The 14,772-nt window shown below is 51.8% G+C and overlaps 1 protein-coding gene across 1 annotated transcript in view; it reads left to right on the plus strand.

The window, feature by feature from the left end:
• Nucleotides 1-5,144: 5,144 nt before the first annotated feature.
• The window catches only part of FMNL2 (formin-like 2), a 76,180-nt gene continuing 66,552 nt past the window's right edge, over nt 5,145-14,772 (plus strand). The window contains 1 exon segment of the mRNA XM_009884027.1: nt 5,145-5,222. Within this exon segment, the coding sequence (XP_009882329.1) occupies nt 5,145-5,222 (78 nt within the window).

Genomic DNA, 14,772 nt, shown 5'->3' on the forward strand with positions numbered 1-14,772 from the left:
CAAAGCTGCAGAGCTCACCTGGGGGCAGATGGTGGCCGGGACTGGTGGGCATCGGCGTTTTCCGCGGGGCTGTGTGACCCCGGACGATGGCAGGGTGCAAGAGGCAGAAACCCAAACACAGGGAAGTTCTATCACGGCTACTGTGTGGTCCAGCATGGGAGCTGTGGCAGGACCCCGGCAGCCTCTTGGTTTGTGCCACCGTGTGGCTTGTCGGACTCATGGCACTGGCTTGAATTAAAAATAGCTTGACAAGAAGCAGTTATTTTTAATCCAGATCACATTTGGTATGAGCCATGCAGGCGTGTGTGCGGGGCCAGCCCGGGATGGAGATGGGGATGGAGATGGGGATGGAGATGGGGATGGAGAGCAGTGGGGTACAAGACAATGGGACTGTTTCAACTGCTGTTGCCACTAAAAGAAATGGTCTTTTATGGCCCAAGGTGGAATCCTAATGGAAGATGGGTGTCCACTGTAAAGGTGAAGTTCTTCCCGAGCTGATCGGGGTCTGCTCTGCTGGCAAAGGGCCTCCAGCTGCATAAGTGCTGGTGGTGACACAGGGGGACGGTAAGGGACGACCTGGCTGGGGACACAGGCAGGAGAGGAGAGAATGGGGCCATCCCCTCCGGCAACAGTAGGGATTTAGATTGTATCAGGAGTGGAATAGCTGTGCTATCAAAAGCCTTCAGAACGTGAACTCTAATTAGGGTAAAGATGGAAAGAGAAATCACAGGTCATAGACCTGTAGTTAACTAAAAAATGCTGGTATGTGTGAAGGCCATAGTCATAAGGGCTGGAAGTGGCCACGAGTCATCTGTGAGTCATTTCACTGATCCACAGAGAACAAGAAATCCAGACTACGAATGCATCTGGTTAGTTATGACGAGAGTTAAAACCATTGCAACCAGGAAGATCAAGCCAAGCCAATTCAGTAGCTGTCTTTGCCATAGTTACTGATGCAACAGCGAAAGGTTATACAATTAGGTATAGCACACTTGGATTCCAGAAAGCCAATTGGTATAGTGCCATGCATAAACATAAAGAAAAGATATTGCTTCCCATTTAGGTAAAAATATCATGGTTTAGAAATCAGTTTTCCATTAGGGAATGGTTGTTAACAGTAAGACCAGCTGAAGGACAGCGTTCGGCCAGGTTTTAGAGAAGGTCTGACCTACCCCTGCGTTATTTTGTACAAAGACACGAGGTTGTTTGGTACAGCCACTGACAGCCTTGACGAAGGCGGAGGTTGAGCGGGGTCGGGTGTGCTGGGGCACTGGCCCGGAGGCTGCAGAGACCCCAGCCGAGGGACGGGGAGCTCCGGGGGACCAGAAGGTCCGAGTCAGCAGATGTCTCATAGACGGGAGGAAGGGAATAAACCTGCACGACAAGGGGAGAGCCTCAGGTTGTGAGTGAGAACATCTTGTGATAGTTTCCAGTAAACGGGTCCAATTTGATCCAGTTGCTAAGAAAGCCATTCAAACTGATTTATGTATAAAACATAGAAGTTAGTATCAAACTGACACTGTCAGCGTAAAAAGCCCTGGGCCCAGGGCATTCCCTCCTTACCACGGGAAGGATGAGGCCAGAGGGACAGCAGACAACAGAAGTAGCAGTTTCCTTCCCGTTTCCCTCCAGAAGAGATGATGGAAGGGGCTAGAGGGGCTGCTGGGGTGACCCGCCGGGGTGTGCCTTGGTGGAGGTCCTGTCCGTGGCACGGTAATGGACCTGCATGCAAGCAGGTTTCAAAACGGCTTTAAATCTTTTACTGAGCAGGGAGTAGGTGCAACTATCCCCTGCTTACACACGGGGGTTTGAACCTGGTTGCATACAGTGTATTTGTAAATAGTTTTACCTGTCGGACCGGGGCAGGGGGTATCCGAAGTGAGTTCCAGTAATTGTTGAAATACGTGAAATGGTTGCGTACAGCAAAATGATGCGGAGCGAAGGAGTTCCCATTTCAGAATGAGATCAGATTTAATTCACTTTGAAATGAGATCACTGGAACCTGCTGCCTGGGTCTTGTTTTCCCTGTTTCAGGCTTTCATCCGTGCTGAACTCTTGCCATGACTGAATTCTGCAAAGGTTTCCAGGCAGGTTCCTTGTCTGAGCGCCAGCCCGGTTGGGTAAGCTGATTAGCTATGAGAAGATCAGAGTTTGACAAGGGCTGTATTGCAGGTAAACAGTGAAGCTTTTCCTACAGCTGAGAGTTAGTGTAGCTATGAAGTGTGTTTGCATCCTCAGAGGTAAGGAATGGTGCTTGAAAAGCCCCAGGAAAAATACCAAGTGCATTAAAATGATAAGTAGAACTGATAAGTTACATGGTGAGAGACTGAGAGGAGAATCAAGTGCAGATACGATCGCTGCCTATAAATACTGTCAACATGACAGCACAGATGAGCAAAAGGAAGAGTATTTGTTATCTGATGGAAAACAAGCTTTAGGAAGAGCAGTCATCGCAGCGGCGCAGCGGTGGAGAGGATCCCCAGGAGTGGGGGCTCATCAGCCAGGGTAGGGGGAGGTAACATCTGGTGGCATAAACTTGAACATAGGAAGTTCCATCTTAACATGAGAAGGAACTTCTTTACCTTGAGGGTAGTGGAGCGCTGGCACAGGCTGCCCAGAGAGGTGGTGGAGTCTCCCACTCTGGAGACATTCCAAACCCACCTGGATGCTGTCCTGTGCAACGTGCTGTAGATGACCCTGCTCTGGCAGGGGGGTTGGACTAGATGATCTCCAGAGGTCCCTTCCCACCCTGACCATTCTGTGATTCTGTGGGACAATAGCGAATACATCTGCAACATGTGGGGGGGTGAGGTCGGCTGGAGACCCCCGCTGCCCTCGCCTCCCTTGGTGGTCCTGCGGGGAGCAGGAGGTACCAGTGCACCAGAGGGGTCCTTCGGGGGTCAGCAGGATTCCCAGTAAGGAGAGACGTTTGCTGTCACACTGAAGGTGTGAAAGGATGGCATTTGGTGCATGAGTCACTGTTCCTGCCTGTGCTGCCGTGCTTGCAGGGAGGGTGCTGGCAGAGCGTGGTGGTGGGAGGGCAGGTGGTGGCTGCATCGCTCCGGGGATGCCCTGGGGCATGGGGGACCCCTGCGCCGAGCATCACTCGAGCATCACACGGGGCTGCTCCCTCCGGGCGTGGGAAGGCAGATGGCTGCAGCAGCCTCCGCCGGCGCTGCCGGCCCACAGCTGCTCCTGGAGCATGCCCGAGCCCTCCTGGTTTCCAGCCCGGGCTGCAGGAATAAACCCCGGGAGAGGGAAATGTGAGACTGGCCTGGGAGTCCACAGGGCAACCGAGGTGGGGGGGCCCCGGGGAGGTGCTGGGGAAGGCAGTCCTGCGTCCTCCCCAAGCGCTGCAATATAAGCAGGGAAAGCCTTGTCTTTGTGCCGGGGATGCAGTGCTCAGCCACCCAGAAACAGCGCTGGAAAGCTTTGCTGGGGATCCCCAGCTGCTGCCACTTAACCTCTCGGCTCTCCTGCCCGGCCCCTCATCCCCCAAAGTTCGCCCGGGTGTTGCGGTGCTCGTCGGTGCCGTCAGCGCTGTGCTCGCCATCCCATAGGCACGGGGATCACCCCTGGCGCCCACGGTCCCCATCCGGGGACTGACTTAAATTTTGATTCTACAGTGTGTCATTTGGGGTGAGCAGAGCGGGGTGCTGGACTGGTCGCAACACATGCTCCACATGCTCGTGCTGGTGTTTGTGGCAGCTTTGGCTGCCCACAGCCCTCCTCTTCTGTTACCCGGGACAGGGTTTGTGCGAGGAACTGGCGGTCTGGGCCCCAGGCCGTGCAGGGTACGGCGCTGGAGCGTTCCTGAGGATGCCCAGCACAGCCTGCTTTCAATAAACCTCTGAAGCTGCCCATTGCGCGGGGCGTGGAGATGGGCGCTTCTAAAGCAGGGTGTTTCGGTGCCTAAACACCGGTTCATTGATGGCAGCTTTGCTGTGGAATTATTTAACAGCCTTTGGTTCTGGCCTCCTGTTGTGCCTCCCGCAGCCTCTTTGAAATGGGAGGCGGAAGGGTAGTGCCTGCCGGCGCTGGGGGCAGTGCGATGCGCAGTGCCGGTGCTTCGCTCCCATCCCGGCAGCATTCCAGGATGGACCAGAGGTTTATGGTCCCGAAGGGTTAATTGGGGATAACTCGGCTGTTTTGGGAATGCGAGCTGGAGACCAAGAGGTGCTCAGCGGGGTTTCATTCAGCCACTTCACCTCGCTGCACGCTGCTGGGCTGATAGGGAGCCTCTCCAGACTTGGTGTTCACGAAGCTCTCGAGGCGTTCCCGGCTTCTCCGGGAGCGTAAGCACGACAGTTATGCTGCGGGTTTCGAGGCACAGCTCTTAGGAGAACTGCCCTGGGAGTGAGTAGCCAGCCTGTGCCGCCCTGCCCCGGAGAACGGCCCATGGGAAGGGATCTCAGCTGACGGTGAAGGAGCCAGCAAACGATAGGCATCGTCTAATTGCTGCCTCTCCCCTGCCTCCTGACTGCTGCTGCAGGTCGTCATTCGCAGTCTCGGGATCGTTATCTTTGCGTGCGCGAGTAGCACAGCGTCACGGTGGGCAGCAGCGATCCTACCTCTGGGATCTGTGTTATCCAGATAAGGATGCACGCGGTGACATTTAAAAACCTGAATGGTGTCCCGCTGTTGAAATAAAATGAAATGGCATTTCAAGATCTTTGTTTGGAGAGAAGTGGTGCTCTGCCGTCCCCAGCCCGCAGCTGGAGCGTGTGTTTCCCATATGGGTGTGCTCGGGCCGGGGCAGGCGAAGGGAAGGGGGGGTGCGGGAGGGGATGTGGTGCCTCACGGGGACCCATCTGGGGTGGACAGTGGCTGCCGTGCTGTGGCGGCATGGAGAAGCCCCGTCCTCTCCTCTGGATGGAGGTGGTTTGTCCTGAGCTCCCGTCACTCACCTTCTCCTTCGTCCCAGCGTGGCCCTGCCCTTCAGTGCTTTGGGATTCACTGGTGCTTTTGGGGCCAAAGACGACATTTGGAGGGAATGTTTCTGAATGACCCTGTCAACGGGAATTCACATAAAACAATTACAGCAACCGCAGCCACGTTGCCTTGGTTTGCTCATGTCTGACTCCGCCGGAGCCTGAGCCCTCTGTGGTCCCTCACGTTTGCTTTCTCTTTCTCCGCAGAATGCGATGAACTTGCCGCCCGACAAAGCCCGGCTACTGCGACAGTATGACAACGAGAAGAAGTGGGAGCTCATCTGTGACCAGGTAAGGGCGGCCGGCAGGGCTTTTGGCAGCCATCTCATGGAGAACATGACCTGGGTTTCATCAGCAGCGTCCCCAGGCACCTTGCAGAGGACGTGTACTTGAACAGATTCAAACACTCATTTCTTTGGCCTTATACTCCATTATTGCTAACAGCTCATAGAAGCCTTGTAATGATAATTCCCTTTTTTACCACAGAGCGGTATTTCTTTCCCCTCTGATGTTACCATCACCCCTGTGCCTGTTTCCACTGGGTGGTGACTGCTCCTGATTTTGCGTGCCACGGACTCGAGGAGACTGACCCTCAGTCTCTTCTCGGGGAGTGCGTTGAGTTTGGTCTGTCTTGACCTGTGCAATAGGAATGAGTGGTCTCCATCCAGTGAGTATTTGGCTTTGCGCATCACGAGCCCCTGTCGCAGTTGGCGGTAGCTGTCCCCTTCGGGGAGAGGCGAATGGTGACACAGCCTGAACTCCTCTTTGCCTCCAGAGGCTGAACAACAACCTCGGATTAAGCAGCACCATATGCTGAGGCATCTTTGTGCACAAGCTCTGCTGTGGCGTGCGGGCTTGGCAGCAATATAGAACAATTAACAGGTTGTCTCCGCTGTGACAAATGAACAGAAACTGCATTATTTAGAGAAAGTGAAGCATCCAAGAGGTAGGATGTGCATTTGTGAGCCAACAGCAAAATCGGGTTCTGCCATAAACTTCAAAAGCAATTGCTAATGAAAATTATTGATCCAGGACTGAGGAAGTAGGATGTTTCCTTGAGATGTAAACACAGCAGTACCAGGATGAGATTTTGGCAAAAGGTACAGTAATGCTGTGAGGTCAGGAACATTTTAATAAATAGATTTGTGAGACATTTCCTATTTAGCTATGACAGTGCAGGAGCCTCTGATAAAATCCAACTACCTTATAGTAAAGCTGAATGAAGGATTCCTCATTTCCATGAGTTTTCTGTGCAGAAAACCTAAAGCGTTGGGCTATTTAAAGTGTCAGTTTAGTGAAACACCGAACAAATTGCTTAATCTGCTGTAAGTGATTTGTTTCATGGATGTTTGCTCAGAGCGCGCCCGCTTGGGGCATGCCCGTGGAAGGGTGGGCTTCGTGCTGGAGTCCGTGCGCTCTGTTCGCGCCGCCTTGGCAGCGGGGCGGGCAGAAGCAGTTCGACCAGAGCTTCGGTGCGCGAACTCCCACCTCAGAGCGGATCCACCCTTGGCAACGCGCAGCTGCTGCTGATTCACTCCCGAACTCCACAGCCAGATCGGAGGGATGAGCAGATGGAAACGCAGCAAAGGAAATTTGCAATCTGCAGTAATCGCGTATCTTAATAGCTCCTTACACAACGCCGAGTCCACCCCCGGGTTGGGATGAGTCTGCTTCCCGTCGCTTGGAGAGAGGCAGCGCGGGGCTGTTGTAACCGGCGCTGCGGAGCCCAGCACTGCGAGGATCCCCGAGGGACGGGAGGTGACGGTGTGCCACCCTGCCAGGGTCCTGCCGTCCGAGGGGACCTGCGTGGGCAAGAAGGGGCTGCGAATCGGGGATCTGTCACAGCTCCCCGGCTGCGCTGGCACGTGCTTGAATTAGAGCAGCGTGAAGCAGGTGTCTCTAAAAGCACCATAATACAGCATATGGGGTGTGAAATATTTATAGCTGTCCACATAATTATGGCGCGTGGCTAAAAGCACTTCCAGGAATAGATTGTGTACAGAATGGATGTTTTTAGTGTGGATGCAGATTTTGACTGCTGTTTTCTATTGGTATCGCTCGTTACACCATTTTTTTTTTTCACCTGTTTTTGCTTAGTGAAAGATTGAGGATATAAATTAGTGCAACAGCTTGAAGAAATAAACTCCTACCCTCCTGTGCTGTATTTCAACTTTCCTCTGAAAGGCAAAAGGGTCCAGAGGTTGGTCTTAAATGAGATCTACTAAATAGTCCATAAAGCAGACCCTGGCCATTGAGGGAGAGAATTCAGGTCCCAAAAGGGAGCTCTCATTTTTTTACAAGTGAGATTAACAAAAATGAGGAGAAACCAGTCTCATGATGATGATGATAATAATAATAATAACAACAACAATAATAATCTGCTGTGAGTAGGATTGTGCACGTTGCAGTGAATCGCTGTAAGGGTTGCTGGGCTGGTTGTGGGGGACTCATCCCGTGTGGTATTTTCTGTTCCTTTGTCTATAAACCTTGCAAGTCATCTAAGCATCGCTGCTGGTGTCCTGAAAACTTGCCCCCTACCTCTCTGGCTTAGTGTACAAGGAGGAGAAGAGCAGCAAAGCCAGTAAACCTGTTGCCCACCCTGGAGAGGGCCGAGCGGTGGTCATCTGGGGGGGAGCGTTGGGAAGGACCCAGCAGGGCAGAGGATACCGTGTCCAGGCACAGCGAGCCACCCTGTTGGCGTACTCTAGGCCTCTTCATCCAGCCGTCTGCCGTGAGGCGTTTCGGAGGGGGCACAGATGTTGAGGGAAGAGGCTGGGGACATCTTACAAAGTTCTTCATTGCCCTCTAATGGCAAATTGTGGCAGGGGCATCACCGTGTCCTCACCTTTGGAGACACTGGAGGTGTGTGTGTGGAATAACGAATTAGGAGACTTAAAATGAAAGTCATGCGGTTTACATCCAAAATATCTGCACTGAGGTTTCTGTAGAACTCTCTCTGTTTCCTAATCAAACTCGAACGAAGGCAGGTGCCTGCTGTTTCGGAGGCTGGTGGCCAGCGTGGAGCTCGCGGAACGGCAGTGGGTTTCCCCAGCAGCCTCCTGGCTAGGGGTCCCGTGCCACCCTTCAGCTTTGCTTGGGCCCCTCTGTGCCTGTGTTGGGCGCGATTTCACCTAAAACAAGGCCAAGTGTGGTGCGTTGGTGGGGTGCCATGTTCTGCTTCAGGGTTTATTTGTGACTGAGAAGAGGGCAGGTACGGGCCATGATGGAACCATGGCCCCAGGTGAGAAGGTGGTGCTGCCTCAGCCCTGAGTCCTCCAGCTCTCTGGGTGAACCCCCAGCTCTGCCAAGACCAGGGTGGCCTTCCCTTGGGAGGAGAGGGTGACCTGGGCTCTCTGCCTGGCGGAGCAGCATGGTGGAGGGGGAGCCCGAGCACAGACGTGTGGGGTGGTGAGGTCAGGCTGTCAAAACCAGACAGCATTCGAGATAGCCTGGAGAAGGAGAACATCTGAAACCACGGAGGGACCCTCAGACTTGTGTTCATTTACACTTAGGTTCAGCAAGCACTGGCTGTAGTGGTTAAATCCTCTAGATGAGGCAAAAATACTAATCACTCAGCTCTCTGTTATATCGTAAAAGAGGTCGATGCCCACTGGCGCGTGGCGCACACCCTGTAGGCCCAGTTTGTTTCTCTGCCCTCTTCTCCTCTGCCACTGTTCATCGAGCTCTGCAAAGGGAAGATGTCCTGCAGCCTCTCCGTCCTTCCCCTCCACAGACCAGCTGTGGGGAAAGGCGAGTTCCCGATATTATTTTTATTTTTGTTTTTTTTTTTGTGAGATTGTGGACTGGTTGAGAGTGTAACCGCACAGAACTGTGGTGGTCCAGGCTTGCCGTTCAGTTTTGGGCCCCTCACTACAAAAAAGACATTGAGGTGCTGGAGTGTGTCCAGAGAAGGGCTACAAAGCTGGTGAGGGGTCTGGAGCACACGTCCTGTGAGGAGCGGCTGAGGGCCCTGGGGGTGTTCAGCCTGGAGAAGAGGAGGCTGAGGGGAGACCTCCTCGCTCTCTACAGCTCTCTGAAAGGAGGGGGTAGCGAGGGGAACCCGTCTCTTCTCCAAAGGAAGAGGTGATAGGACAAGAGGAAATGGCCTCAAGTTGCGCCAGGGGAGGTTTAGGATGGATATTAGGAAAAATTTCTTCTCCAAAAGGGTTGTCAAACATTGGAACAGGCTGCCCAGGGCAGTGGTGGAGTCGCCATCCCTGGAGGGATTTAAAAGATGTGTAGATGTGGTGCTGAGGGATGTGGTTTAGTGGTGGGTTTGTCAGTGTTGGGTTGATGGTTGGACTTGATGGTCTTCAAGGTCCCTTCCAACCTAGACAATTCTTTGATTTTGTGATTCAAATCCAGAGCGCTGGGCAGTGCCGACAGAATACCTGCGTGTCCTTTGGAGTTGGGCTAGGGGTTCCTTTAAAGGCAGGGGTGCAGGCAGCCCCCGCGGGCTGCCCCTGCCTCTTGGCTGGCTGGGGAAGAAGGGGACAGGCGGTGAGCGCTGGACGGGACTGAGCGAGGCTCAGGGTTTCGTGGGGATGCTGGGCTGTTTGTTGTTTGACACAAACATCTCTGGTGAGCCCCGATCCTCTCCTCAGAAATGTGATGGAGCAATGGTGATCGAAAAGCGGCACCTCCCGCCGTGTGTTACGGTATGGAGCCATTGACCCTTTTGCAGCAGAGATCTGGATTTTTTTTGCCAACATACAACCAGTGTCTTTGCACATGCTGCAGGAGCCATTCACAGCTCTCTTCTGAGAGTCTTTGCATAAAAAAAAAAGTTATGTATATCAGTGGATCTCCCCATTTGTGGGTAAAATACAGGCTATAAAATCCAGTGTTTTATTGAACTCAAGAGCATTTGGGTGCTAGAGACACTCATGGCTTTGTTTACCCGCCTGGCGGGCCCTGAGGGAGGTGGCCACTGAGGGTCAGATGGTGAGGGATGGAGGCACAGGGCACGAGGGGTCCAAGGCTCAGTGGTGTGGGACCGGGCCGGGGTCAGCATCTCCAGCCTGGGAGGGACCTTCTGCGGCTCTCACACCGATCAGCCCGTGTCCCTGTGCAGAAAATTAATAGTGGTGGTAACGGATCCCTCTGCCCCCTAATTAGTGCAGAGAGGAACGGTGCCATGGTTTCATCCAAGGCCAGGCTGGACGGGGCTCTGAGCAACCTGGGCTGGTGGGAGGTGTCCCTGCCCAGGGCAGGGGGATGGGACTGGGTGGTCTTCAAGGTCCCTTCCAACCCAAACCATTCTGCGACTCCACAGGAAGACATACAGAGCAACGTACAGCCCCGGTGACGGGCTGGCCGGGTTCCTGGCGCCAGGGCTGAGCCACCCTCCAGGTCTGTGCGGGATGGGGGACGGGGGGTGGAAATGTGCACCACGTTTACGACGTGTTTGTGCCCCGGGAGTGAGAAGGCACTGATCTCCAGCCCTGCTTGTCCACCTCCTTTCACCAGCGTTCACCGCCCACGTGCTCTGTGCCCTCCTGGCAGTTACGGGCTGCCTGCCGGGGTACCGACGCGGATGCGCTGTGCGCTTACCTACTGTGTATGAATCCTAGGAATGAAACAAGTTAGTGAGGGTAATAATAATAATAACATATGTCACCAATGCAGAAAATGGCCTGAATGTTTTTGGAAGCAAAAGATCTCTGGAAAAGCCACAATTTCCTGGTTATGGAATAAATACATTTTCCAGATTTGAGTGAACAAGAGATGTGTTGAGTTCTTTGTAGGGTCACGTGGAAGAGGAAATGCAGAAATCTGGCAGTTCCTGTTTGCTGCTGAAGCATAGTCCCACCAGCCCCATTTTTTTTGGTATCCATCAGGAAAAGCAAGTGCTGATTCTGGAGACTCCTGGTCACAGAAGCACCGGAGCAGTGTTGTGCTCCTCCGTCTGGGCTTTTCCCCTGATTTCTTGTCATTTATTACCCTAAAGGGAGGTGCTGGACATCTCACTGCTCTCCGGTCCAGTGCTGCTGCCTCCTCACACGTGCTTCTCTGTGCTTGTCTGTTCTTCTGGCTTATAGCCTGAGCAATTTTTCACGTAAGAAAGGGCCTTTTATCCTTGGGAAATTAAGTTAGTTTGCTTTCTAGGTGGCTGACAAAGGCAGGGGCGAGTTATTGCCGGTCTGTGCCTTTCTCCTTTCAGGGCTGCAGATAGCGTTGGTGCTTGTGTGAGTCACGTAGTGGAGATAAAATAGGTTTCATCGGGATTTATTAACTTTGTTGTGTCTGAACAGCCCGGTACGGGGGCGAGCAGGAGGGGAAGCCACCCTCTCCCAGTCGTGATGTCACCCCCTGGCTTATGCTTTTTGCTCAGCAAAGTTCGGAGATTCAAATACAGATTTTAAACTTTATATGCGTGTGGTAAAAATTCCCGACCTCCTCGTTCAAATAGCGTTAAACCCTTTGCCGTATAAATTCTAATTTTGAAAGCAGATTTGGCCAGCGAGCGATTGCGAATTGCCAGAAGCGGAGAGGAGGAGCAGACGGGAAAAAGCAACGATTTTTAACTCATTGTGTTTGGTACCCAGGGCAAGCGGGTTACGCGTGAACTGCAGTGCCTCGATGTTAGCCGGGAAGCGTGTTTGTCTCTCCGGGGTAGTGAATGCTCTCGAGAAGGACCAGAGGACCTTGGGAGGACCCTGGGCTGGCCAACCTGCATGGTCACTTCCAGCGTTGGTGGCAAGCGAAGCACCAGACTGCAGTCACGCTGGTCCGACGAGCCCTGTGCCTTTCCACCCGGTGTGAGCTCTGGCAGAGCATCAATTTTTTGGGAGGATGGTGGCTGCGAGCAGACGTTCGGGGTGTCCCGGAGGCATCGGGGAGCCTCGGGCTGCCATCGCCGCGCAGCACCGAACTGCGGTTCTCGCAGCTTGCGACGTAGCAGCCTCTAATAGAAAACACTCAAAGCTGGATAAACCGAGACGGTAATCATAGCCAGGAAAGGGCAATTTTAAAGGCTAATCCCTCATGGCTTTCCAAAGCAGAAAAAACACTTTAAGGGGCTATAAAAATGTTTCCAGGACTAGGAGATGTTTACCTCAAGTGGTTCTTGGTCACTGGTTACAGAAGAGCATCGCTGGTGTCTGCTGTTCATGGATAACATCTTTAAAATCCTTCAACCCAAATAATTGCACTGTACAGTAATGAGCAGCCTCTTTTTAATGAAGTAGCTGTAGAGATTATTACGTAAATACATAATTACAGCCAGGTTTTAAGAAAACAAACAAAACCATATAGTATCTGCATCACAGACTACTAAATGTGCTCATTGAGTCTCATTAAGCGTTTCATTTTGAAGACTCCAGATATTAAAACTGGCAGTTAGGAAAAGCTCCTGTCACTTTAGCAGATGATGGCTGATTAGTTAGTAAGAGAAATAAATCCATAAGAGTGAAATAGCTTCTCTGGAGGATTAGACTAAACACAGCAGAGCTACATCAGCATGAGAGAATCCCCAAAAGGGGGAGGCATAAATAGGAGAGCTAACGGGGAGCCTTGTTGGGACTCTGCCGTGCCTGCTGCTCGCGGGTGCTCCCTCCTTGTCCACCTTGGGGAGAATGGACCTTCGACTTGGTGCTCCACCACTTCTCTCCGTCATTTGCAGATGCAAAGAGTAGTACTTGGACACAGTTATCAAGTGGCACGATGAAAACACTTCTACCATTGTGGCTTTTGGTAGAGGACATGGGTATTCCAAGGCTGTAATGTCTCCGGAGCTGATATAAAAGTGTTGAGGGGGAAGATGGGAAGCGGTGGTGGTCTCTGAGGTCCACATACCTCTATACCTCTTTACTAGTCTACATGGGCCAGGTTCTCATTTACAGCAAAGTGCTTTTTTTGTCTGTCTGCCAGCGTGAAGAAGTTCTAAAGCGGGCTAATGGATGGAGCTTGCTTCTAAATAACTTGTAGTTACACCCAGCGTAAAGCCACGGCCCACAGTGTGCTGAGGGGGCTGGAAGGCTGACTGAGAAACTGGCCCAACAGTGGACTGTGGAGTGCGGAGATGAAGCTAGCAGCTACGATACTTTGAATATCGACATCTTATTCTTTTAACTGATTTATTTTATCTGCTTTTATTTGTTTTTTTATTTATTTTTTTTAATTTTTATTTTTATTTCCTTGATACTTTGAATATCGACATCTTACTCTTTTAACTGATTTATTTCATCTGCTTTTATTTGGGTTTTTTATTTATTTTTTTTTAATTTTTATTTTTATTTCCTTTAAAGTCCCTGTCAACATCCCTGGGTGTTCCTGCTCCCATTTTCCGGAGAGTTGCGTGCTAGAATTGACCATTGCGCACCTCTCGGCATGTGGCAGATGATTTCTGCTTGTGCCGGTGGAGCTGAGTGATGGAGCATTGGCACACCGTTTCCAAACCTGCCTGTAACTCCCTGCGTCCGTCCCGCGCGTCTGTCCTTCCCAACGCACCGCTAGCAGCAAATTTAACTACCAGGTTGCGAAAGGGACTGTCTGCCCGCGATGCTGAGGTGAGGCTGGCTCCAACACCCGTGCCTGTAGAGCCGAGAAGGAGCCGTGGTGGTGGGCAATGTGCTGGCTGGGATGGAGCAGGACAGACACTCTTGGTGTCACATTGGCCAGAGAGGAGCTGGCAGTGAAGAACTTCGTATTTCCTGAACTGTTTTTTAGATAAAAAGGAAATGCCAAATTCCAGGACTGTGTTTGGCCCATACACGTGAGAGCGCATGGAAAAAAAATCCAGTTGTAAAAGAGGAAAGAAACGTCTGCTGTCTGTCTTACCGAGCACTTTCCTGGGGCTGGTGCACCACAGGGCAGAATTTTTGGTTCATTTTTTCCTTCCGACCATGATGGATTACTTTTTTTACAGGAAGCAGCACGATAATAACAGGAACAACTTTTTGGTGTTCAGACAGTACGTTCTGGTAACTGGGCAGCAGTGTCCTATTCATTATGAAATAACTTTCAGATAATGTAGTCAAAATTGCATCCTGACCGAGTAAAGGGAGGTTTCAAATATCAAGTTATAAAATGTGAAATTTCAGGAGGAAATTGTTATGAGATCTTTCCTCAAGGGAAGGGGCAGAACAGTTTAAAATTCTTCCAAGATACAAATAGTATCAGAACTTTTGGTAATGCTCTTAACAGGTTCGGACATAGCATACTCCTTACAGAACAACTCGTGTTTCGCAGCAGCTTTGTAGGATAAATTTCAAGCTGGCTCCGCAACTGGGTAAAAAAAGCAAGAAAAAAATCAAGCAGCTCTCAGAATACAAACATTACAGACCATATATATGTTGTTAAAATCTTGAATTCAGTTCTGAATGTGGCTGATGCTGGATTGCAGAGCAAGTGGCCCCTGTAAGGTTAGGTGGTGGGAAACCTTCAGGGAGAAACGAGTCTCGGAGGCAGGTGGGAATTTCTTGGCACGGGACTGGCAGCAGGCGAGTGAGGTGGGGAAGGGAAATCAGGCGCGCTGATGGTGTGCGGCAGAGGGCAGGAAAGCAGATGGGGGTAATGAGATGTTTTACATGTGGATGAAGCCCACGACGGCGGGTACCTGCCTGGCTTCTTCTGGGGTAAGTGGTAAGTTCCCTGGTAAGTGGAACAGTGGCCTCAGTAGTGTTTTCCAGCTCACTTCCCACCACGCTGGCGATCCCTCAGCTCTGCTGACTCTCATGTGACGCCAGTGCTGAAGGAAACCCTCGAATTGCTGGGAGCCATGGGTGGCTGGGAGGAGCTCAACCACCAATCATACAATCATGGAATGGTTTGGGTTGGAAGGGACCTTAAAGACCATCTCATTCCACCCCCCTGCCCTGGGCAGGGCCACCTCCCACCA

This window comes from Charadrius vociferus, unplaced genomic scaffold, assembly GCF_000708025.1.
Source record: "Charadrius vociferus isolate BGI_N301 unplaced genomic scaffold, ASM70802v2 scaffold434, whole genome shotgun sequence".
Taxonomy (NCBI): domain Eukaryota; kingdom Metazoa; phylum Chordata; class Aves; order Charadriiformes; family Charadriidae; genus Charadrius; species Charadrius vociferus.